General features: G+C 45.1%; 1 protein-coding gene across 1 annotated transcript in view; it reads left to right on the top strand.

The window, feature by feature from the left end:
* Nucleotides 1-26891, top strand: part of tbcd (tubulin folding cofactor D) — a 152525-nt gene that overhangs the window by 13075 nt on the left and 112559 nt on the right. Inside the window, exons 2-11 of the mRNA XM_060942474.1 lie at nucleotides 1935-1985; nucleotides 3797-3894; nucleotides 4171-4272; nucleotides 5717-5863; nucleotides 9219-9274; nucleotides 13444-13585; nucleotides 18455-18500; nucleotides 18590-18722; nucleotides 25621-25763; nucleotides 25885-25945. Coding sequence (XP_060798457.1) covers nucleotides 1935-1985; nucleotides 3797-3894; nucleotides 4171-4272; nucleotides 5717-5863; nucleotides 9219-9274; nucleotides 13444-13585; nucleotides 18455-18500; nucleotides 18590-18722; nucleotides 25621-25763; nucleotides 25885-25945 — 979 coding nt within the window. The remainder of the gene's footprint in view (nucleotides 1-1934; nucleotides 1986-3796; nucleotides 3895-4170; nucleotides 4273-5716; nucleotides 5864-9218; nucleotides 9275-13443; nucleotides 13586-18454; nucleotides 18501-18589; nucleotides 18723-25620; nucleotides 25764-25884; nucleotides 25946-26891) is intronic.

Genomic DNA, 26891 nt, shown 5'->3' with positions numbered 1-26891 from the left:
TTATGGCTTATAGCTCATGAAAATCAGAAATCCAGTATCTCAAATTATTAGAATATTCCCTAAGATCAATAAAAAAAAGGATTTAAAATACAGAAATGTCCAACTTCTGAAAAATATATTCATTTATACACTCAATACTTGGTTGGGGCTCCTTTACCATGAATTACTGTATCAATGCGGTGTGGCATGGAGGTGATCAGTCTGTGGCACTGCTGAGGTGTTATTGAAGCCCAGGTTGCTTTGATAGTGGCCTTCAGCATATCTGTATTTTTGGGTCGGGTGTTCCTCATCTTCCTCTTGACAATACCCCATAGATTCTCTATGGGGTTCAGGTCAGGCAAGTTGGCTGGCCAATCAAACACAGTAATATCATGGTCAGCAAACCATTTGGTAGTAGTTTTGGCACTGTGGGTAGGTGCTAAGTCCTGCTGGAAAAGGAAATCAGCATCTCCAAAAAGCTCGTCAGCAAATGGAAGCATGAAGTGCTCTAAAATCTCCTGGTAGATGGCTGTGTTGACTTTGGACTTGATAAAATACAGTGGACCAACACCAGCAGATGACATGGCACCCCAAATCATCACAGACTGTGGAAACTTCACACTGGGCTTCAAACACCTTGGATTCTGTGCCTCTCCACTCTTCCTCCAGACTCTAGAACCGTGATTTCCAAATTAAATGCAAAATGTACTTTCATCTGAAAAGAGGACTTTGGACCACTGAGCAACAGTCCATTTCTTTCTCTCCTTAGCCCAGATAAGACACTTCTGACATTGTCTCTGGCTCAGGAGTAGCTTGATATTAGGAATGCGAAAGTTGAAGATGTCTGTTCGTGATGGGTCTTGATACACTGACACCAGCCTCAGTCCACTCCTTGTGAAACTCTCCCAAGTTCTTGAATCAACTTTTCTTGACAATCCTCTCGAGACTGCGGCCATCCCTGTCGCTTGTGCACCTTTTCCAGCCACCCTTTTCAGCAATGACCTTTTGTGGCTTACCCTCCTTGTGGAGGGCATCAGTGATCATCTTCTGGACAACAGTCAAGTCAGCAGTCTTCCCCATGATTGTGGTTGTGTGTACTGAACTAGACCGAGAGATACACTGTGTTCATACTGTTTTACTCAAACTCGAAATGAAATATTCTAATATTTTGAGATGTTTTTGTACTGTATGCCATACTGATTAAAATTAAAATGGAAAAATGCTTGAAACATTTAGTTTGTGTAATGAGTCTATAATATATAACATTTTCATTTTCTTAAATAACTGATGGAAAATATTGAACTTTTTCACAATATTCTAATTCTTTGAGATGCACTAGTATATATGCAAATTAGAAACACTCCTCCTCCTCCTCCTCCTGTCATCCAGTTAGTCATGTAGTGAAAGGAAAACTCCTCTCCTGGTGATTTGTTTAGCGTGAATTTGTTGTTCAGTGTTGTCATTACTGTTCTGTGTCGCTTTAAAGGTTTTACTTTAACTCTGTTCGAGCAGAGCGTGCAGATGAGCAGCTGGACAGATTAAAGTGCTGCTGCATCACTGCACCACTGTCAGCACGTAGTCACACGGCATTGTGGGTAACGTAGGAAACTGTTAAACAGACCGAAGAGGTTTAAACCAATACAAGTTTATTTACAGTATCATCCTCGGACGGATGGCGTTAATATTAATTATAAGATTAATATGCAGCGGGATTTTTCTTGTAGCGTTTGATGCCGTGGTTTATTACGACTTCGAGGGCTTTATTATAACATCAGAGGGAAGCGGGAATGAGATTAGGGCGCTCCGCTGGTGTTGGTGTTTAATTGGCAGTGAGAAAAGGGTGGAGGGTGTGGAGCTCAGGGCTGCGATTCTCTCCCCCTCTCGTTAATCAGTGTGCTGTGCGGTGGGAGAGAGAGGGATTTCCTCACTGATGAGGATTTTGTGTCCCGTTGCAGTTATAATGGACCGCTATCAGGAACAGCCGCATCTGCTGGACCCTCACCTGGGTAAGGACCTCAAACTCATCCCTCTCTCCTCTCATTCCTCTGTCTCTCTCCTCACTCCTCTCTCCTCCTCCCCTCTCTCTCTCTCCTCTCATTCCTCTGTCTCTCTCTCATTCCTCTGTCTCTCTCCTCACTCCTCTCTCCTCCTCCCCTCTCTCTCTCCTCTCATTCCTCTGTCTCTCTCTCTTTCTCTCTCTCTCTCATTCCTCTGTCTCTCTCCTCACTCCTCTCTCCTCTCATTCCTCTGTCTCTCTCTCTCTCTCTCTCTCTCTCTCTCTCTCTCATTCCTCTGTCTCCTCACTCCTCTCTCCTCTCATTCCTCTCCCCTCTCTCTCCTCTCTCACACCTCTCCTCTCATTCCTCTGTCTCTCTCTCATTCCTCTGTCTCTCTCCTCACTCCTCTCTCCTCCTCCCCTCTCTCTCTCTCCTCTCATTCCTCTGTCTCTCTCTCATTCCTCTGTCTCTCTCCTCACTCCTCTCTCCTCCTCCCCTCTCTCTCCTCTCATTCCTCTGTCTCTCTCTCATTCCTCTCTCCTCCTCCTCTCTCTCTCTCCTCTCATTCCTCTGTCTCTCTCTCATTCCTCTGTCTCTCTCCTCACTCCTCTCTCCTCCTCCCCTCTCTCTCTCCTCTCATTCCTCTGTCTCTCTCTCTCTCATTCCTCTGTCTCTCTCTCTCTCTCTCATTCCTCTGTCTCTCTCTCTCTCTCTCTCTCTCATTCCTCTGTCTCTCTCCTCACTCCTCTCTCCTCTCATTCCTCTCCCCTCTCTCTCCTCTCTCACACCTCTCCTCTCATTCCTCTCCCCTCTCTCTCTCTCACCTCTCCCCTCTCTCTCTCTCTCTCTCTCACACACACCTCTCCCCCCTCTCTCTCTCTCTCTCTCTCTCTCTCACACCTCTCCTCTCATTCCTCTCCCCTCTCTCTCTCACACACCTCTCCTCTCATTCCTCCCCCTCTCTCTCATTCCTCCCCCTCTCTCTCTCTCACCTCTCCTCTCATTCCTCTCTCCTCTCTCTCTCACACACCTCTCCTCTCATTCCTCCCCCTCTCTCTCATTCCTCCCCCCTCTCTCTCATTCCTCCCCCTCTCCTCTCATTCCTCCCCCTCTCTCTCATTCCTCCCCCTCTCTCTCATTCCTCCCCCCTCTCTCTCATTCCTCCCCCTCTCTCTCTCATTCCTCTCCCCTCTCTCTCACACCTCTCCTCTCATTCCTCTCCCCTCTCTCTCCTCTCATTCCTCTCCCCTCTGTCTCTCTCTCACACCTCTCCTCTCATTCCTCCCCCTCTCTCTCCTCTCATTCCTCTGTCTCTCTCTCTCTCACACCTCTCCTCTCATTCCTCCCCTCTCCCCCCTCCTCCTCTCATTCCTCTGTCTCTCTCTCCTCTCATTCCGCTCCCCCCTCTCTCTCTCCTCTCACACCTTCCTCTCTCTCTCTCTCTCTTCTCTCATTCCTCTGTCTCTCCTCTCATTCCTCTCTCCCCCACACCTCTCTCCTCTCATTCCTCTCTCACTCCTCCCTCTCTCTCTCTCCTCTCACTCCTCCCTCTCTCTCTCCTCTCATTCCTCTCCCCCTTTCTCTCCTCACACCTCTCTTTCTCTCCTCTCACACCTCTCTCCCTTTCTCTCCTCTCACACCTCTCTCCTCTCATTCCTCTCATTCCTCTCTCTCTCTCACTCCTCCCCCCCTCTCTCTCTCTCTCTCTCTCTCTCTCTCTCTCATATTCCTCTCCCTCTCTCTCTCTCTCTCTCTCTCCCTGTCCCCCCCCCCCCCCCCCCATCCCGATAACTGGGACTGCTTCCTGTCCTGATTATCAGAGTGGATGTTGAACATGCTGCTGGAACTCATCCGGAGCGAGACGTCTCCTCTTCTGCTTGTCCACCTCAGCTTTAAATTCCTCTACATCATCTCAAAGGCAAGGCTTCTAACGCTTTTATACTTATTTTAAATAGATCCAGACTCCTTACATTTTTATCATATACATTTTGACTTTTTTTTGTCACTGAAATAAAAAAAAAATTGTGTTTGGAAACAAAAATTCATGAAAATATTTAATGATGAATTTTTAAGAAAATATTCTGAATATTATTTTATAGATTTCACACACTTTAGAACTGTTTCAAAGACTGTGCATGAAAGGGTTAATCAGCCGTTCACGGGGTGCGTCTCTAACGCTCTGGTCCTCCATCAGGTCCGAGGCTACAAGGTCTTCATGCAGCTTTTCCCCCACGAGGTGTCGGACCTGCAGCCGGTGCTCGATCTCCTGTGCAGGCAGGACCCGAAGGACACGGAGGTGAGAATCCTTTATAACCGGAGACGTAAACGATTCCCTTCACCATTAACAATAAAAATAATAATGATTCGGTTCAGTCCTTCTGCTGCACTGATCTCACCGTTTATTCTGCACGTGTGACTCGACTATGTTACAGATATGACGTGACTGAAAGCATCGTCACGCCTCGTCACAGTGAACGTCTATTTTAATCTTTGAAATAAAAAAGCCAGATAATAAGCTCCTGATGAACCTCGCTTACTCAGGGCCTCTGCATGCTCTTGCGACAAGGCTTTCGCAGATAGCTTTTCGCAGACAGTTGTAATTTATCGTTGAGCGGGGAGTAATAGGCGTGCGCGATGTTATTCACCGCCACAACACAAGGGGGCGTGAAATCGCTAGGAGTAGTTGGTGGGTGTGGTAGTGGAGTGTTTATCCTCCGGTTACTTATAATGACTAGAACTGGAGTCGTATAGATGTACGTACTTCCTCACTTCCTCGATCAACCGCTCTTCGTGCTGCTCCATCTTCGCTCGTGTTTTTAAAAATGGCGGTCGTGAAAACAAACCAAACCGGGAAAGTAGGGAAGCGGAAGTGCATGTACAGCGGATGTAGAGTGGACCAATCAGAGCCCTCTTGTCTGCGACGCTGTCTGCGAGGCTTCTGCGGTGGTCACAATTTTTGGGAGGTGCGCGCAGAGCGTCTGCGAGGGGGGGGGGCTACGCAGATGCCATCTACGACACCATCTGCGAGGACTGCGTTGTCAGCATAAATTGGCCTTCAGTCTTTACGGGAAAATAACGTCCCCTATGGCTCGGTCCGTACTCTCAAAACCTCGGTCTTGTATTTTCCTGTAAAGACCTCGTGCTCGATTAATAAGTAGTTAATGATCAAATTTCTCAACCAGTCAGTTGAGAACATCACAGTTTTATATTACTGCGATCGCTCTGACACCGTATCGTTTCTATAGCAACAGCTCGTTCATATTCACATTATCATGTAATAAAATCACGTGTCTTTGTTGATGTGATGAAAATTTATTTGAAGAGACGTTTATGGAAGGAGTCTCCAGTGTCAGAGCTGGGAGCAGCTAAACTTTAAATTTTCAGACATCTTCAGGACCATCATGGATAGATCACAGCGTTAGATCTCTCTCTCTCTCTCTCTCATTATCTCTCTCTCACTCTCTCTCTTGCTCGCTCTCACTCTCACTCGCTGTCTCTCATCCTCTTTCTCTCTCGCTCTCTTTCTCGCACTTACTCTCATGCTCTCTCTTCCTCTCTCTCTCACTCGCTCACTCTCTCTCACTCTCGCTCGCTGTCTCATCCTCTTTCTCTCTCGCTCTCATCCTCTCTCTCTCACGCTTGCTCTCATGCTCTCTCTCTCTCACGCTTGCTCTCATCCTCTCTCTCTCTCACGCTTGCTCTCATCCTCTCTCTCTCCCCCACCCTTTCTGTGAGCACAGACGTGGGAAACCCGCTACATGCTCCTGCTGTGGCTCTCCATGACGTGCCTCATCCCATTTGACCTCTCGCGCCTGGACGGCCATGTGACCTCCGACCCTGAGCCGAACAGGGAGTCCATCATGGACCGCATCCTGTCTGTGGCCAAGGTAACGTCCCACACTTTCATCTGTACGCAGCCTGTAATCCTGTTAACGATGATCAAATGTGCCTCAGTCACGTCTCTGACCGATGGGGTGTGTGTGTGTGTGTGTGTGTGTGTGTGTGTGTGTAAGGATTTATTCCTTTGTAAGGATAAATAATTGACAGGATTTATTACTATTTTAGCGAGAAATAGTATTTTTGTTTAAAAATGACCAAGAAGGCATTAATTTCTTCTGTGACCTTCTGTCTCAGCTAGACACAGTACTGTCGTAATGACATATTGCTCGAGACGTAATATTAGACTCCGTTCAGACTGCACCCTGAAACGACCCATATCCGATTTTTTTGCCCATATGCGACCTGTATCCGATTTGTTATTGACAATCTGAACGACACAGATCCGATTTTTGCACATGCGACCCAGGCCGCTTGGATATGTGGTCCTAATTCCGATGCATATCCGTTATTTTCACATGCGACTGCAGTCTGACCGGACAGGTCGCATTCATGCGACCTACACGTCATCAACAAGAGACAAACGTCACTATTCTGCGTTGGCTAATCCCGCCTCTTTGGTGGAAAACAACAACATTTGTACAGTTTTCAGAATTTAAATAGACTTTTATAGAATTGATCAAGCTAATGGTGGATGTGGTAGGGACCTGGATGTTGATCTGTTAGCCTGATTAAATAAAACAGTTTCTATAACTGATTTATAACTTAAACCATCCTGTATTACAAGATTATAAGATTTTTCTGGAAAGTTCCAGTAATTTGACACCTTCGGTCTCATTAGTCTGCTGCCCACATTAATCAGATTATTGTGTGAGTTCTGCCGCCGCCACAAAAACCACATCGCCAGGTCTCGCCTCGTCTCCATCGCAAACTGCACTGGTGTTTCTGCACCTTGAGCCAGCGCTGAGAGAAGTTGCAGAATTCAGCTGGCTATAAACAATCTCGTCTCGTCTTCTTCCGCTTATCCGGGACCGGGTCGCGGAGGCAGCAGTCTAAGCATGGAAGCCCAAACTTCCCTTTCCCCAGACACCTCGGCCAGCTCCTCGGGAAGAACACCGAGGCGTTCCCAGGCCAGCCGAGAGACATAGTCCCTCCAGCGTGTCCTGGGTCTTCCCCGGGGCCTCCTCCCGGGGGGACATGCCTGGAACACCTCCCCAGGGAGGCGTCCAGGAGGCATCCGAAAAAGATGCCCGAGCCACCTCAGCTGGTTCCTCTCGATGTGGAGGAGCAGCGGCTCTACTCCGAGCTCCTCCCGAGTGACTGTGCTTCTCACCCTATCTCTAAGGGAGCGCCCAGCCACCCTGCGAAGGAAACTCATTTCGGCCACTTGTATCCGCGATCTTGTTCTTTCAGTCATTACCCAAAGCTCATGATCATAGGTGAGAGTCGGAACGTAGATCGACCGGTAAATTGAGAGCTTCGCCTTTTGGCTCAGCTCGTTCTTCACCACGACGGACCGGTAAAGCGACCGCATCACTGCGGAGGCTGCACCGATCCGCCTGTCGATCTCACGCTCCATCCTTCCCTCACTCGTGAACAAGATCCCGAGATACTTAAACTCCTCCACTTGAGGCAGGACTTCTCCACCAACCTGGAGAGGGCAAGCCACCCTTTTCCGGTCGAGAACCATGGCTATAAACAATCTAAATAAATATTTATAAAAATGTAGAAAAAGCTTATTAATATGACGAAATAAATATGTGCAAATTATTAAGCCTGAATTAAGAGTTTGGTAATACAGCGGCCGTATCCCAAATGACTGCCTACTGAAGCTCGAGTGCACTATATAGAGTTTAAAAATCCATTACTTCCTAGTAACATGTAGTGCACTGATATAGAAATTAGAGAGACATTTAGGAGTCAACCCTCGTTACCAGGCTACACGTTTTCATTTCAGTTCAGAAACAAAAACACACACGAGACCTCACACTTTAACACTAACCAGATAATTAAACAAACAAACAAACAAAAAAATCATTAAACTTGAAGAGTGCGCTTTTTTTTTTGTTTACGTATTACGTAGATGTGTTTATTACGTGTCAATTTGCGCATGCGGGACACTTTTGGGTCGTTTTCCGTTCATATTGGAGATCGCATACAAGTCTCATATAATTGGGAATGTGAACGGCTAGCCTGGGCCCGCCCATCCTAAGCGTGACGCAACACGAGGGCCTGTTGCGAGCTTAGTCTGGCCAGGCAAGCTATCTACAGCTCTTCCAAGCTCCCGAAAAATCGGGAGCCAATCAACTTTGAGCATCTCCAACGGCCCTGGGTAGAGGCGTGTTCAAGGCACTGACGTAGTAGAACTGCGACCGGAAGCCATAGATTGTTTACAGAATCTATGCCGGAAGCGCTTCATTCACTAGAAACATTACGAACATGGAGCAAGTTCTCATTGAAAACGGAGCAAAGAGCAGCCCTGGGGGTATTTATTGAAAGGAAGGACGTTTTCGCCTTGCTCCTGACCGGCTTCGGTAAGAGTTTAATCTACCAGTTAGCCCCGTCGCGTCACATACGTCAGAGGAAAGAGTGATGTGATTGGTTTAAGCTTCGTCACAGCCTTTTCTGGCTTCGACCAGTAGCAAACAGGCATTTCAGGGAGGCGGGTCAACCACGGGCTCTGGGAAACGGTTGGGCTTAATATCTTGGCCAGACCAATAGCTCGGAGAGCTTTGAAGTCGCGTTAGCCAGGCTAGTGAACGGCCTAACAAAAAAATCGGATTTCACAACAAATCGGATATGAGTTGTTTCAGGTTGCAGTCTGAACGTATTGTTTGATATCTTTTTGAACATTCTATCAGAACATATTGCCCTGTGCTATCTCTGACCCAAAGCTGTGCGTAAGAAATGGCCTTTGATATCTGTCTGAACATTGCTATCATATCATATATCATATCATAAGAACAGGCTGTACATCTTATTATTGCATACCATCACCAAGGTTTCACTACATCTGAACATTCCATCAGAACAGTGATGTAATTAAGATGTGACCTGCTCAGACCAAGGTTTCACTACAGTCTCTGAAGCATGTAATGATGTCACACTCACTCACTCACTCACTCACACACACACACACACACATAGACACAGATATCAAAATGATGTCACTCACTCCCCCCCCCCCCCCCCCCCCCATATATACACACACAGACTATAAAAGATCTCTGTACCCTTTCATCTTGGGGGACTTGCGAATAAAGATTGCGAACTTTATGGGGTTCCTGTCTTTTTTCGCGACTCACCCCCAGAGCTCTGGGTGACATGGGGGGACTGATCTCAAGATGGTGTAATCGCCCCGGCTGAGGGCAAGAGGTGAAGAAACCTAACAGTGTGTGTTTTCAGTCCTACCTTCAGGTCAGTGATAAATCCAGAGACGCCGCATCGGTCCTCGTATCAAAGTAAGTGACTCGTTCTCTCTTCATCACTGTGAGGTTTTTAATCACTGGTCACATGACGCTGATTAAAATGACATTCATATTTATTCCTGTTCCATTTTCACATCGCAGTTATCGATCATAATTCTTTTTTTAGGGATAAAATTCTATTATCACACTTTGCTATCGGAAGCAGGCTGTGTAAGCTGTCGAAACGCCTCCTGTCACATTAAGTACGGACTGAAAATAATCAGCGATGCGGTGGTGCGATGCAGCAGCAGCGCTTGACGCTGATTTATTTTCCAATAATAAACTCCCAAAGCGTGTTATTCTTCTAATCCCACAGCAATTAGATATCGAGGAACGACATGGTGTACGTTTTATGTTACAGTCACAGGTCCTGAGTGCAAAGTTGAATTCTGGGTAAAATGTTCTGTTGGAGTTTCGAGATGTTGCGCGACGCTGTGTATCCTGTGTGTAAATGTTTTACCGAGATAAAAAGCGTCCCGTATTCTACGATTCCGGAGGCATGTTGTGTAAATCAAATGGTGCTAACCCTCCAAAAATCCATTTTAATTCCAGCTCGTAACGTGACAAACCGGGACAAACGCCCAGAGGGATGAATACTTTTGCAAGGCAGTGTATAGAATTCCCTAGATAGTGAGTAGGGTGTAGTGAACGACTGAGTGGTTTCAGACGCAGGGTATAATATACAGTGTGTACAATATATTAACAATCCACGAAGCAAGTTACTTCCTGTTCTCACTCCTGTTATAGCAGCTGTAAACAGTCGTTCCTTCACCAGACTCTCTCTTTTTATTCCTCTCACTTCACGTTAATAAGGCAAAAGCCGTGTGGGAAGCCGTGGCGTCATAGTTAGAGAGGCAGCTTTGGAACGAAAAGGTTGCCAGTTTGATTCCCTGGACTAGCAGGAATGCCTGAAGTGCCTTTGAGCAAGGAACCTAACCCCTACCTGCTCCCCAGGCTGCTCTGGGTATGTTGTACATCGCTGTGGATAAGAGCGTCTGCTCAATGCCTTGTCACGTAATGTAATGCAAAACAAACAACAAAAAAAAAACCCCGCAACTCGTCATGCTGCCAAGAAACCGTACAAGAGTCACGTCGTCTGTCCTTTTCGCAAGTCTTTCTACATTCTGACTGTTTGAGACTCCTTCCATAAGCGCTCCATAAACACCTTCCTGTACAAGTCCCCCTGAACGAGCTGTTGCGATAGCAACGGTGTCATTCGGTATTGGATTAGAAGATCAGCCTTTATTTTTGTCACGTTTATACTCAAGCACTCGTCTGCATTTCACCCGTCTGAAGCAGTGAACACACACTAGTGAGCAATGAGCACACACCCATACCCAGAGCAGTGGGCAGCTGTGCTCCAGCACCCGGGGAGCCGTTTTAGGTTTCAGCCATGATACAGAGGGACGGGAAAGCGCCGGGCATTCACTCAACTCCTCTCATATTATTCCTGCCAGTCACGGGAATCGAACCAGCGATCCTTTGGGCCCAAGGCTGTTTCTCTAACCTTCATGGCAGTAAGTACGCATTAATACAGAGCTGCCGTTCTAGAGAATTAATCAACCAATCAGGAATCGTTCAACATGAACAGCGATCAAATTCTCACTGTAAACTGAACTAACTCTGAATTTAGACTGAGTGCATGTTGCAGTTTGTGCTGTGGGCCACTAGGGGGCAGACTGCCCCTGAGTTCTGATTATGTGAAATTACAGGTTTGGTTTTCACATTCTGCTGTTAAAGAGCAGTTTAACCTCCTAAGGCCCAAGCTGTTTTTTTACATGCATTTTTTATTTCTCTTTGCTATTTGGGCTTATTAGAACCTGATTAGAATAAAAACTAAGCATCATCTTTTGATAAGATGTACTTTTAGAGAAAAAGTATGTCCACATATGTGGATTCTTGTTCCGAATTTCCATAAAGTGCTGTCCACGCATGTGACCGCTAAGCCCTAGGAGGTTGATCAGTTTTATTACATTTATAAGATGTAAGTTGGGCGGCACGGTGGTGTAGTGGTTAGCGCTGTCGCCTCACAGCAAGAAGGTCCTGGGTTCGAGCCCCGTGGCCGGCGAGGGCCTTTCTGTGCGGAGTTTGCATGTTCTCCCCGTGTCCGCGTGGGTTTCCTCCGGGTGCTCCGGTTTCCCCCACAGTCCAAAGACATGCAGGTTAGGTTAACTGGTGACTCTAAATTGAGCGTAGGTGTGAATGTGAGTGTGAATGGTTGTCTGTGTCTATGTGTCAGCCCTGTGATGACCTGGCGACTTGTCCAGGGTGTACCCCGCCTTTCGCCCGTAGTCAGCTGGGATAGGCTCCAGCTCGCCTGCGACCCTGTAGAAGGATAAAGCGGCTACAGATAATGAGATGAGATGTAAGTTTTTTATTATGATAAAGTATAAGTGTTCTTTTAGGGCTATAAAACAGAAATGGGGGGGAAAAATCTGTTAATGTGTAATTTATGTGTTTTATCCATTAGCTTATAGAAACACATTGATAATCTTTTTTTTATTTCATTTCATTTATTCTCTCAGATCCAAATTAGGGAAATAGCATGAAAATGATTTGTGTGAAAACTATAATCGTGAAGAACTGACTGAAGAACGTGTTCATTCTCTTCATACACTACCGTTCAAAAGTTTGGGGTCGCCCAGACAATTTTGTGTTTTCCATGAAAAGTCACACTTTTATTTCCCACCATAAGTTGTAAAATTAATCGAAAATATAGTCAAGACATTTTTCTGGCCATTTTGAGCATTTAATCGACCCCACAAATGTGATGCTCCAGAAACTCAATCTGCTCAAAGGAAGGTCAGTTTTATAGCTTCTCTAAAGAGCTCAACTGTTTTCAGCTGTGCTAACATGATTGTACAAGGGTTTTCTAATCATCCATTAGCCTTCTGAGGCAATGAGCAAACACATTGTACCATTAGAACACTGGAGTGAGAGTTGCTGGAAATGGACCTCTACAGGGTGCGATTTGTCAAAAAACCAGAAGGGGGGATTTTTTTTTTTTTTTAATCATGAAACGTCACAAAATTAAGGTAACAATAGGCTAACGGCTCAATAACATCCGATGATATCAAATGAATAACACTAAATGAAAACGAACACTAAACCAGAGATAGTAAATTCATCTTCCTATCTCTCTGACTAAATACACGAACACTAACACAACAAAGTTCGCATTGCTTGTCGCGTTGCTGTAATGTTTCTCTCCCTCCGGGTTAAATGGACAGTGACTCGAAAATCACTGAAATACATGAATACTAAATGAACAGTTTGCTCTGATGGCGCAGTTCACATTGTGCGCAGCTTTCCGATTTAAACTGTTTTTTTTTCTCATCCTTATACTTCCTGTTTCATGGACTGTAACGGATTTGCTTATTTAGTAATTTTAATACAGAATTTACTTTGAAATTATAATCAGGCACTCCAACGCCCCCCCCCCCCCCCCCCCCAAAAAAAAAAAATCGGCCGTGAAAAAGGCGGCATCCGCCAAAAAGCGCGCTGTTTGCATCCCTGCGATAGAACGCAAAGATATTGTTATTATCTACAATGTATCTATTTGCTGGGGACGTTCGTGAACATCAAAGCTGCCACTTCGGGTCATTTTGAAAGTGAGTGCAATGTAGACCATAGAAAACTGTGTCACAACATGCCTGTCATGCCAACTTTTTTTTTGGTTTGTTTGTTTGTTTTATTGACGGGGTTGTCCCCGAGGATTTTTTTTCAGCAGAGATAAAAACCAGAGGGGGGGGATGATCCCCCCCCCCAGCAAATCGCACCCAGGGCCTCTATACACCTATGGAGATATTGCACCAAAAACCAGACATTTGCAGCTAGAATAGTCATTTACCACATTAGCAATGTATAGAGTGGATTTCTGATTAGTTTAAAGTGATCTTCGTTGAAAAGAACAGTGCTTTTCTTTCAAAAATAAGGACATTTCAAAGTGACCCCAAACTTTTGAACGGTAGTGTATCTAAATCAAATCAGAATAAGCGTAGCTCTAAATAAACGTGGTAACGTGAAGCGCTTGGACGAAACAAACCATCGTCAGTCCAAATTGTTTTATTTTATTGATAGCCGTTATTCGTGGTTAAGTGTTAAACAGTAACGTTCAGTCCTGCTATAAGGGAAGATTTTAACGAAACTGGATCTGTATCCAGGTTTGTGACGCGGCCGGACGTGAAGCAGAAGCGGCTCGGCGAGTTCCTCGACTGGACCCTCAGCACCATTTCCAAGTCCAGCGATCTGAGCGTTTTGGGTTTCCAGGACACGGTGGTGCTGGATGGAGCTCTGCAGTCTCTGGTAAACATCTGCACTTTTATTTCTTTCTGTATACAGTACTGTGCAAAAGTCTTAGCCACCCCCCTTATTATTTTTATACAAACTTTGTTATAGATTTCTATTTTATGACTTCTATATTGGGGGCGGCACGGTGGTGTAGTGGTTAGCACTGTCGCCTCACAGCAAGAAGGTCCTGGGTTCGAGCCCCGTGGCCGGCGAGGGCCTTTCTGTGCGGAGTTTGCATGTTCTCCCCGTGTCCGTGTGGGTTTCCTCCGGGTGCTCCGGTTTCCCCCACAGTCCAAAGACATGCAGGTTAGGTTAACTGGTGACTCTAATTTGACCGTAGGTGTGAATGTGAGGCGAGCTGGAGCCTGTCCCAGCTGATTACGGGTGAAAGGCGGGGTTCACCCTGGACAAGTCGCCAGGTCATCACAGGGCTGACACATAGACACAGACAACCATTCACACTCACATTCACACCTACGGTCCATTTAGAGTCACCAGTTAACCTAACCTGCATGTCTTTGGACTGTGGGGGAAACCGGAGCACCCGGAGGAAACCCATGGGGAGAACATGCAAACTCCGCACAGAAAGGCCCTCACCGGCCCTGGGGCTCGAACCCGGACCTTCTTGCTGTGAGGCGACAGCGCTAACCACTACACCACCGTGCCTCCCCACTCTCACAATTTTTGGATGAATTTCTTGAAGCTTGGCAAAAGGCCTTGTTATATGACGGTAATACGCAGATTGCGATTTAATTTCATTTCTGAAAATTTTCCCAGAGTTTTGACCCTTGATTAAATAACTTGTACTTTGACAATTTCATGAGGGTGTACGTTCTTCTGAAATCAACTCCTCTCACAATTTGTGGAGGAATTTCACCAAACTTGGCAAAAGGCTTTGTTATTAGATTAGATTAGATAGAACTTTATTGATCCCTTTGGGAGGGTTCCCTCAGGAAAATTAAAATTCCAGTAGCATCATTACAGGATAAACAGAGAATAGAAATAGAGGAAAAACTTCTAGGTAAATTAACTTAAATTCGGTATTTGCATATACAAATATAAAAAAAAGAATAAGATATGGGGAAGAGGGGGGAAAAGGGCCAACGGAAGAGGTACTGCACATTGTCCGATATTGCTTTTTGTCAGGCTAGGCTACTGCTCCTTCCCGTCCCGTCCTCTGTCCTCCTGTTACCCCCCCCAGAGAGGAGTTGTACAGTCTGATGGCGTGAGGGATAAAGGAGTTTTTGAGTCTGTTCGTCTTGCACTTGGGAAGGAGCATTCTGTCACTGAACAGGCTCCTCTGGTTGCTGATGACGGTGTGCAGAGGGTGACTGGCATCGTCCATGATGTTCAGTAGTTTGTCCATAGACCTCTTCTCTGCCACCGTCACCAGAGAGTCCAGCTTCATGCCGACCACAGTGCCGGCCCGCCTGATCAGTTTGTCCAGCCTGGATGTGTCCTTCTTGGATGTGCTGCCCCCCCAGCACACCGCGGTGTAAAACAGGACACTGGAGACCACAGACTGACAGAACATCCACAGGAGTTTCCTGCAAATGTTAAAGGACCACAGCCTCCTCAGGAAGTACAGCCTGCTCTGTCCCTTCCTGTATAAGTGTTTGGTGTTGCAAGTCCAGTCCAGCTTGCTGTCCAGCCACAGCCCGAGGTACTTGTAGGAATCCACGGCCTCCACCTCGACTCCCTTGATCAGAACTGGTCTTGACCTTGGTCTGGACCTCCCAAAGTGGCTCCTTGGTCCTCGAGGTGTTGAGCTGCAGATGGTTCCTGTTGCACCACACAGCAAAGTCCCTCACCAGGCTCCTATACTCCTCCTCTCTGTCGTCACTGATACACCCAACGATGGCTGCGTCATTGGCGGACTTCTGAATGTGACACAGCTCCGAGTTGTAGCAGAAGTCACATTCAGAAGTTCGCCGATGACACGGCCATCGTGGGGTGTGTTTAACACGTATCGAAATTTCGTTTAATTTGGGCAAATTTTCCCAGAGTTATGCCCTTGATTATTAACAAACTTGTACTTTGGCGGTTTCATCAAGGTGTGTTTGCTTTCTGAAATCACCTTCCCTCACAATTTTTATCCCCCGCTGGCTGAAAAGCCCGAAGGAGGATTATGTCGTGGTGATGTCCGTCCCGGGAAGGGTACTCACCTTCTGAAATCAACTCCTCTCACAATTTTTGGAGGAATTTCACGAAACTTGACAGGATTCTTTGTTATATGCTATTAATATACACTACCGTTCAAAAGTTTGGGGTCACTTTGAAATGTCCTTATTTTTGAAAGAAAAGCACTGTTCTTTTCAATGAAGATCACTTTAAACTAATCAGAAATCCACTCTATACATTGCTAATGTGGTAAATGACTATTCTAGCTGCAAATGTCTGGTTTTTGGTGCAATATCTCCATAGGTGTATAGAGGCCCATTTCCAGCAACTCTCACTCCAGTGTTCTAATGGTACAATGTGTTTGCTCATTGCCTCAGAAGGCTAATGGAGGATTAGAAAACCCTTGTACAATCATGTTAGCACAGCTGAAAACAGCTGAGCTCTTTAGAGAAGCTATAAAACTGACCTTCCTTTGAGCAGATTGAGTTTCTGGAGCGTCACATTTGTGGGGTCGATTAAATGCTCAAAATGGCCAGAAAAATGTCTTGACTATATTTTCTATTCATTTTACAACTTATGGTGGGAAATAAAAGTGTGACTTTTCATGGAAAACACAAAATTGTCTGGGTGACCCCAAACTTTTGAACGGTAGTGTACGTATCGCAATTTCGTTCAATTCGGTCACAATTTACCGGAGTTGTGGCCGAGTTGCCAGCGGGGGATATTGTGCTCTCAGAGCACTCTTGTTTTGTTTTTTTTGTTTCTAGAATTTATATAGGGCGGCACGGTGGTGTAGTGGTTAGCGCTGTCGCCTCACAGCAAGAAGGTCCGGGTTCGAGCCCCGTGGCCGGCGAGGGCCTTTCTGTGCGGAGTTTGCATGTTCTCCCCGTGTCCGCGTGGGTTTCCTCCGGGTGCTCCGGTTTCCCCCACAGTCCAAAGACATGCAGGTTAGGTTAACTGGTGACTCTAAATTGAGCGTAGGTGTGAATGTGAGTGTGAATGGTTGTCTGTGTCTATGTGTCAGCCCTGTGATGACCTGGCGACTTGTCCAGGGTGTACCCCGCCTTTCGCCCGTAGTCAGCTGGGATAGGCTCCAGCTCGCCTGCGACCCTGTAGAACAGGATAAAGCGGCTACAGATAATGAGATGAGATGAATGAGAAAATTTATATAAATGTAACTCGGAGTCTGAAATCCTCTTGTCTGGTTGAAAAGCTCTGACGAAGGAAAAATGACGGAGGGTGAGAGAGTGAAAGCTGAAGTGTATGTGTGTGTGTAGAGGTGCAGTCCAGGTGCTTGTCAGGAGTCAATTGCGGTACATACCTGTGAGAAATAATTACTGGGCAGGTATTTTATTCTCCACCTGTTGTGCAAGCAGACAAAACATGCATACACACACACACACGGAGAATTAGCCGCTCTGCAGCGTATACAAATTTTGATCAGCTTTCATCAGATGGTTTGGGTTCCTGTTATGGTAAACAGCACTGTGTGCTTAAAAAAGAACAAGAGAGGGAGAGAGAAGTAGTGCCAGTTGCTGCTCTTGTTTGCCGCGGTGCGTTTCTTTTCACGCCCGAGGCTTTCAAAACTGGCTCCGTGTGATCGGAATGCCAGGGGAAACAAAAGCACCATCAGAGTTTTGCATCACATTAAATGTCACCAGGCTATGGCTTTGGCAAGCAACGACTCGACCTGCATTCCTTCAAGGTTTCTGTTTACACTGTGCTCATATCCAGATATCGATCGAGCTGCGTGTTTATCAGCGACATCTACTGTAAAGGAGCGCTTAATCAGCCCTGTCTCAGACTCGGGAACAACCGAATTTCTGTTTTTTTTTTTTTTTTTCGTTTCCTTCATTTCCTGTCAGAAATTCAGTCCAAATTAAATGAACAACTTCACAAAGAACATCTGCTTCACAGCTGAGATTTGGAGATTCTCAGATTTAGTTTTTAAAAGGGATTTCATTTCGGGAAACTTTTTCAGCGCTGGTGCACAGACGAGACAAAACGAGACGAGAGACGACCCAGTCGGGTTCTTTTGTTCTTCCTGGTTCAGAAAAAAACATGTCATTCACAAGCTGGTCGGATTCATCTCCTCTTTCTACGTCACAAGCGGAGACCGTTCCCATCATAGGCGTCTCAATTTACAGCTTGAGAACTGCTTTTCATAAAAATGAACATTTCTAAGGAAAAAGTGAATTGATTGGCTGGAGGAAGAGGGGGTGGGGTGAGCAGGGGCTCGTTATCATTTCCTATATTCCTGTATGTTTTTGAGTTCAGTGAAAGGGAAGTGATTAACACTTTAAGTTTATCAAAAAGCAGGTAGAGTTATGATTCGTTGTTATGGTTTAATGATTTATAATTTTTCAATAAAACTCTAACTGGAACAATAAACAGAAGCTATCCAAAGCCACTAGGCGAGAGACTCCCAGATTTCCGGGATGTTGGGAATAATTCAGTTTGTCCCGTCAGACAGGCAGATGTGGATTTGACTTCTCCAGACCAAACAATGACTTGTCCCGTCCAGTCGGACAAGCATTAATGTCAAGCCCTGGTTTTATCCTTGTGCTATTTCATTTAGACCTCAAGGAACTGGGTCAACTTGTGGAAAATGGGGATCATACTGTATGTCCCCTTTAAACTATTATCATGCAGCACAATTAATACAGCGTGGATATATCAGAGAGGTAGAGTCTGATCACAGTGGCTATGAAGGATATTTTGAGGCCACAGAAGTGCGCTAAGAAACCTCTCCTTGTTCTCCAGGCTCAGCTTTTCAAGCACGGCAAGAGAGAGGACTTCCTACAGTATGGTGTGTATCGCATGCATGTGAACCTTCCATGGTTCTGGTATCATTTTGGTGTAATGCAAGAGCAGCGACGTTAACGTGATGTTCCTCAGCCCCGACAGTGCTTCAGTGCCTGGACCAGATGAGGATCGCAGAGAGCACGCAGACCATGCTGAGGAAGCTGGCCGTGAAGGTAGTGCAGAGACTGGGGCTCACCTTCCTGAAGCCGCGCCTGGCCAGCTGGAGGTAAGAGCCATCCATACCAACTGACATTTGAATTGAGGTGTAGGTTTCAGATTTGCTGTTTGCTTCTCAGGGGAATCTGTGTCGCTCTGATGTCTGTATGTTTTGCTGTTCTCTTGAATGACGTGTGTTAGATGAAGTCTTAAAGGTCAGAGTCAAGATGAAAGTGTAATCAATGTTTGCAACGTACAACCTCAATTCCAAAAAAGTTGGGATGCTGTGTAAAACATATAAATAAAAATAGAAAGATTTGCAAATCATGGAAACACTATATTTCATTTAAGATAGTACAAAGACTGTAGTGGAAATCACCGTATGGGCTCAGGAACACTTCAGAAAACCACCGTCTGTGAAAACCGTTCATTACTGCATCCACAAATGCAAGTTAAAACCAGATATAAACAATATCCAGAAACACCGCCACCTTCTCTGGGCCCAAGCTCTTTTACGATGGACTGAGGCGAAGTGGAAAACTGTCCCGAGGTCTGACGAATCAAAAGTAGAAATTCTTTTTCGAAATCAAGGACACCACGTCCTCCAGGCTAAAGAGGAGAGGGACCATCCGGCTTATCAGTGCACAGTTCAAAAGCAGCATCTGTGATGGTATGAGGGGGCATTAGTGCACATGACATGGGTAGCTTGTACATCTGGGAAGGCCTCATTAATGCTGAATGATATCTACACTAGACCCCGAAGCCGTTTGTTTTCAGGATAATGGCTGGCTGATGAAATTACTGGCTGGCTAGCTGACTCAGCCAAAACCTTAATGGCTGCTGCAGCCACCAAAATGTTTATGGCTACAAATGGCTGATACTGTTTCTTCACGCCTATGGTCTACGTTCAGTTGATTATAAGATGCAGTGTACTGGTTACACAGATACATAGGCTATTTCCACAACACAGTTTGGTTAAAAAAACTGATTGTACTACAACAAATGGTGTATTTATGATCGCATTTATTGATTATAAGTTATTTATTTATTACATTTATTTATTATAAGTACTTAGATGTATTATTATTATCTCTCTCTCTCTCTCTCTCTCTCTCTCTCTCTCTCTCTCTCTCTCACACACACACACACACACACACACACACACACACACACACACACACACGGGTCATTTAACGTGAAATCATATTTACCACAGGTCCCCTGGTCTCTTACTTCATTGTAAATATAAATCTAGCAAGATTGTAGTTCAATGCTAATAATAAGCTAATCTGGATTGTTCGAGGAAGGCATCTAGCTATCTACTCTCACTAGCAATGACCAGTGAAGGACTGGCAGCTATCTTACTATGATGAAAGTAGAGTGGTGGAGTACTTTTTTTTTTATCAATCTCGAAGTATGTGAAACAAACAAACAAAAATACCTTTACACTTTCCCTCAGCAGCGGCAAAGAATGCAGCCATCTCGTCAATATCGGAGTCGATTGATGCTCTGGGTGGGTTCCCGGGTTCCCCAGTGTATCGTGGTAACGGTGTGAGGGACGGGAAGCCAGACAGGTAGTCACAACGGCAAGCTTGTGGCAAGCAGTGGCTCTCTGTGCTGTGATCTCATCTCATCTCATCTCATTATCTGTAGCCGCTTTATCCTTCTACAGGGTCGCAGGCAAGCTGGAGCCTATCCCAGCTGACTACGGGCGAAAGGCGGGGTACACCCTGGACAAGTCGCCAGGTCATCACAGGGCTGACACATAGACACAGACAACCATTCACACTCACATTCACACCTACGCTCAATTTAGAGTCACCAGTTAACCTAACCTGCATGTCTTTGGACTGTGGGGGAAACCGGAGCACCCGGAGGAAACCCACGCGGACACGGGGAGAACATGCAAACTCCGCACAGAAAGGCCCTCGCCGGCCATGGGGCTCGAACCCAGGACCTTCTTGCTGTGAGGCGACAGCGCTAACCACTACACCACCGTGCCGCCCTGTGCTGTGATATCAGTTCTAAATCTCTACAGTGTATGCCTATACATCTCTATTGTGTTACTACTAGTGTGTACAGTTGATCATGTTTGTGTCACTTTTCTTGTAGCTCATGATGTGGATAAACCCATTATTTGATGTACACAATTCTTAGTGGCTCAGCCAAATTTTATTAGATAGCGGCTCAAATTGGCTTACAAAATTATTGGCTGGCGGCGGCTCAAATTCTAAATGGCGGTTTTAGCGGCGCCTGGCGGCGGCTTCGGGGTCTAATCTACACGCTTCAGAGCAATATGCTGCCATCCAGACAAAATCTTTTTCATAGAAGACCTTCCTTCTTTCGGCAAGACAATGCCAAACCGATTTCTGCACATATTACATTACAGCATGGCTCTGTAGTAAAAGAGTCGGGGTGCTAAACTGGCCTGCCTGCAGTCCAGACCTGTCTCCCATTGAAAATATTTGCTGCATTATGAAGCACAAAATGCGATAAAGGAGACCCCGAACTGTTGAGCAACTGAAATTGTATATCAGGCAAGAACGGGAGAACATTTCTCTTTCAAAACTACAAAAGCAACTGGTCTTCTCAGTTCCCAAACGTTTACAGAGTGGTGTTAAAAGGAGACGTGATGCAACACCGTGGTAAACACGCCCCTGTCCCAACTTTTTTTGAAATGTGTTGCTAATATCAAACAAATTCAAAATGAGTAGATATTTTTCTAAAAACAATAAAATTTCTCAGTTTTAACATTTGATATGTTGTCTTTGTACTATTTTCAGTGAAATATAGGATCCTGCAAATCATCACATTCTGTTTTTATTTACAGTTTACGCAGCGTCCCAACGTTTTTGGATTGGGGTTGTATAATAATAATAATAATAATAATAATAATAATAATAATGTATTTTGTGTGTGTGTGTGTGTGTGTGTGGGAGATTTGCTTTTGCTGATTTGCATACAATATGTGGCCAGTGCAAGATACAACAGTTTGTATAGAGACTTTTTGGCTACGTGGTGCGAAATGCTTTATTTATTTATTTTTGAGAATTTACAAAGTGAAACAAATAATTGAAGAACCAAATAAATGCAAATAGGCAACTGACAATAAGAATTCTACAATCAATTGTCTGTCCATCCATCCATTATCTGCACCTCTTATCCGTCCGGTTTGAGTGGGAAGCTGGAGCCTATCCCAGCAGACTTCAGGCGAGAGGCGGGGCTACACCCTGGGCAGGTCACCAATCTATCACACGGCTGCACAGAGATAAACAGCCGTGCTCACATTCACACCTACGGGCAAGCTGTGTCATGTATTTTTAAGAATTAACTTTAATCGCTAGGTCACGTTTAGCATTTAAATGAGCAGTTATTCGACCTACACATGACAATGAGAGTGATGTATTTTATTATTACACCTTGTTAACTAGTTATGAGGGAGTGCTAGCTAGCTGGCAGAGTAGATATTTAACTCGCAAGCCTTCTAGGCCCAGTTTATCATCAGCATTGAAAAGTCTACATTATTTTATCAAAGAGAGAGAGAAAGAGTTCATAGTGATGCTCACTCTACCATTTATTGATCACGTTGTTGAGAAACCTCAACCCTGGATCGTACTAATCACGGATGAAATTTCAAGGAAAACATGAATCACACCTCCTGAGTTACGAAAGGAACGTATGTGGCAAGAGTGCGTTCTGAACAAGTCATGAACACGGGACAATTTGAGAGAAAAGAAAAAGCTCTGCCAGGCTGCAGGATCACGCAGTTTACCGTTGGACTCGTGCAGTGGCAGTCGTTTATGGGGAAGAATTTAGAGGTGTGAACGTGCAGTAGATATACACTCACCTGTCACTTTATTAGGAGCACCCATCCATCCATCCATCCATCCATCCATCCATCCATCCATCCATCCATCCATCCACCTGCAGCTGTTTTCTGCAGTTCTCTAAACAGCCGATCCCTCGACAGCAGCAAATCACGCAGATCCAAATCAAGAGCTTCAGTTAAAGTGCTGATGACACGTTTTTGACATCTTTGGCGATGTTTTATAACAAAAAGTAATTCCCGATGATCCATATATTAATTCACGAAGGCGCCTATTTTACAAGTTATGATAAAAAACGCGGCTATTTGGGCAAATTTGACGGGGCTGCAGCACCCAGGAGACGAAAGAAGAGGAGGGGCTATATGACGTCAGCGAAAGAACCTTCCTCCTAACTTACCAGTTTGTTGTTGATACGACAGGTGTTCAGTTTATCATTTATTAGTATTATTATTATACATATATATTTATTAGTTATTATGCCTTCGCGTTGTGTTGCCGGCTTTTGCTCCAAAACCTACAAGGATGGGGTAAGTTTATTCAAGTTTCCCAGAGATCCCGAGCTGCATGCGAAGTGGGTGAAGCAAGTCAGGCGCACTCGTGACAAGTGGGAGCCCTCACCAACATCCGTCCTGTGCTCTGAACACTTCGATTTGGATTGTTTTGACACCCTTCCCAGCTTAAAAGAATCTCTTGGGTGTTCAGTTCAGCACAAACGTGTGTTACTACCATCAGCAGTGCCTACACAGTGTTGCCAGATTGGGAGGTTTCCCGCCCAGTTGGGTGGTTTCAAGTGCATTTTGGTGGGTTTTGAACATATTTTGGGCTGGAAAACTTCAGCAGTATCTGGCAACAGTTTTCCAGCCCAAAATATGTTCAAAACCCACCAAAATGCACTTGAAACCGCCCAACTGGGCGGGAAACCTCCCAATCTGGCAACACTGCCAGTATTCTGGAGGAGGTCTACTAGTAGCTATGCCGGATCCAAAGACAGTCCTCCTGTCAGAACATGTGTTGTGAAACAACATAAGATAAAGGTACGTAGAGCTATAGATTCTACATGATAATCATAAATGTAATCATAAAGTCGGCGTGATATCAGTCATGTATTTGCTTGTGAAAGCTTGCGGCTTTCATGTAACTGCCGCCTAGCAACGAGAGGCAAAGGGTAAAGAGGGTAGGCTATCACAGATTCTATTCGGAAGAGATCAACACAATTCTAGACTCCCAGAAGAGGAAGAGCTAGCACTAGAGAGTTCACCGGTGTTTTCATGCGCCATTTCCATTGAGTAGAACCAGAGTAGAACAGCCAGTGAACCGCAGCGTGTTCTCCCGCTGACGTCACAACATGGCCGCGAGCCACGGACCCAGTTTTCTTGCGCTGTGCAATTAAAAGTTGGATATTTGCGTAACAACAGCTTCTTTTCACGTAATTATAACAGAAATCTAACATGTTTGCCATGTTGTATAGTTTATTTAAGAAATTGCATAGAGTCATGTTCGTGTCATCAGCCCTTTAATGTTCAAACATCAGAATGGGAAAAAATTGTGATCTCAGTTTTTATACGACTTTCTTTCACTGTAGCATGGGTGTTGGTTTGAGCCAGATTGACTGGTTTGAGTCTTTCACAAGCTGCTGATCTCGTGGCGTTTTCTCCTGGAAACAACAGTCTCCATACACAGGAATGGTGCAAAAAAAAAATTTCGAGTGAGCGAGCAATGACCGTTCTGTGGGTGGAAAAAACAAGCGCCGCCTTGATAAGAGAGCTCAGAAGAAAATGGACAGATTGGTTCGAGATTTTTTCCAGGAAGGATCTAGTAACTCCTATCACTCTTTACAACCATGGTGAGCAGAAAAGCATCTCGGCATGCAGCAGAAGAACACATTGGGTTCCACTCCTGCAGCCAAGAACAGGGATCTTACGGTAGAATCAACAAGAAGCTCCTATTAAAGTGGCCGGGGAGTGTAGATGACGGTGCAGTGGTGACTTAGTGGTTCAGGGCCACCAGACAGAAGGTTGTCATTTCAAGCCTTGGCATGACCTTAACGCTCAGCTGCTCCAACTGTGCTGTATCCTGGATGAACCTGGACTCTGAAACCTTACTGATGAACAAGCAAACAAAGATTTTATCTTTTGCAAACAGAACAGTGCTCTTCTGCCAACGGTTGCACATATTATAATCATTAAAGATTAAACGTTATGTTGTGGAACATCCACAAAACAAGTTAGGACCTGTTGTCACTTAGGCTTTGTTGGAGCGACTACGTGAAAGCAGTCTTTCTCTGGCCAGCCTCACTTTTTTTTTTTTTCCTCTGTCTTGAAGAATGCATCTCATCATGTTGCCAGAAAGCTTCATTACATCTTTACCTCTGACTGTAACAAAGGGCTGACACTGGAGACTCCTTCCATCAATGTTAAATAAACATCTCCTTACAGAAAACCATATCACCATATTGGCTTGATCTGTTTTTGTGATGTGTCTGCTGTGCAAGTCCCTATTACATTACAGGCATTGAGCAGATGCTCTTATCCAGAGCAACATACAACATACCCAGAGTTACCTGGGGAGCAGTTGGGGGTTAGGTGCCTTGCTCAAGGACACTTCAGCCATTCCTGCTGGTCCAGGGAATCGAACTGGTGACCTTTTGGTCCCAAAGCTGCTTCTCTAACCATTAGGACGTGGCTTATAGGAGGCGGCATAGTGGTGTAGTGGTTAGCACTGTCACCTCACAGCAAGAAGGCTCTGGGTTCGAGCCCAGGTGCCTTTCTGTGCGGAGTTTGCATGTTCTCCCCGTGTCTGTGTGGGTTTCCTCCGGGTGCTCCGGTTTCCCCCACAGTCCAAAGACATGCAGGTTAGGCTAATTGGTGACTCTAAATTGACCGTAGGTGTGTCAGCCCTGTGATGACCTGGCGACTTGTCCAGGGTGTACCCCGCCTCTCGCCCATAGTCAGCTGGGATAGGCTCCAGCTCGCCCATGACCCTGCACGGGATAAGCGGCTACAGATAATGGATGGATGGATGGATGGATGGATGGATTGATGAGTTATAGGAAATGAATGAACACCTTCTGACCAATCAGGTTTTTGAGAGTTCAACAGCACTGGGGTATAAGTGACCATACAGACTATACTTGTCATCCAGATACCAGAGAGGAAGCCGGTCTCTGGCAGTAAACCTCAGCCAGTCAGCGGCTGCTGGAAAAGTGCTGGATGCAAAACCCGACATGGAGTCCATCAGCCCGGACGAGGACTATGACATCCCAGAGGAGGTTGAGAACGTCATTGGTGTGTTCTGCTTCTACCAACTCCTACCAAAAAGCTAACAGTTAATAAACATATATGTCAGACAGCAGATGTCCGCTACTTAACTTAGATTCTTTTTTTTTTCTTCAATTTATTTTTACAGAGCAGCTCCTGGTGGGTCTAAAAGACAAGGAGACGATAGTGCGCTGGTCTGCTGCTAAAGGGTGAGAACATTTCAACCTTCCCTCACCATTTAAAGTCAATGTTTTTTATTAAACAAATTTACACAAATTTCCCACTAACCTAAAATGTCGGTGATGAGGCAGAACTTGATTTGTGCACTAACTTCTGTATGCAGTTTGCATGATGCAAATTGGTGCTCATGAGCTTCCAATACAGTGGTGCTTAAAAGTTTGTGAACCCTTTAAAATTTTCGATATTTCTGCATAAATATGACCTAAAACATGAGCAGATTTTCACACAAGTCCTAAAAGTAGATAAAGAGAACCCAGTTAAACAAATGAGATAAAAATATTATACTTGGTCATTTATTTATTAAGGAAAATAATCCATTACATATCTGTGAGTGGCAAAAGTATGTGAACCTTTGCTTTCAGTATCTGGTGTGACCCCCTTGTGCAGCAATAACTGCAACTAAATGTTTCTGGTAACTGTTGATCAGTCCTGCACACCGGCTTGGAGGAATTTTAGCCCGTTCCTCCATACAGAACAGCTTCAACTCTGGGATGTTGGTGGGTTTCCTCACATGAACTGCTCGCTTCAGGTCCTTCCACAACATTTCCATTGGATTAAGGTCAGGACTTTGACTTTGCCATTCCAAAACATTCACTTTATTCTTCTTTAACCATTCTTTGGTAGAACAGCATGTGTGCTTAGGGTCGTTGTCTTGCTGCATGACCCACCTTCTCTTGAGATTCAGTTTATGGACAGATGTCCTGACATTTTCCTTTAGAATTCGCTGGTATAATTCAGAATTTATTGATCCATCAATGATGGCAAGCCGTCCTGGCCCAGATGCAGCAAAACAGGTCCAAACCATGATACTACCACCACCATGTTTCACAGATGGGATAAGGTTCTTATGCTGGAATGCAGTGTTTTCCTTTCTCCAAACATAACGCTTCTCATTTAAACCAAAAAGTTCTATTT

Source organism: Neoarius graeffei, chromosome 16 (assembly GCF_027579695.1).
Source record: "Neoarius graeffei isolate fNeoGra1 chromosome 16, fNeoGra1.pri, whole genome shotgun sequence".
In the NCBI taxonomy this organism is placed as follows: Eukaryota; Metazoa; Chordata; class Actinopteri; order Siluriformes; family Ariidae; genus Neoarius; species Neoarius graeffei.
The sequence above is the reverse complement of the archived record's forward strand: the minus strand, read 5'-3'. Positions and strand labels throughout refer to the sequence as shown.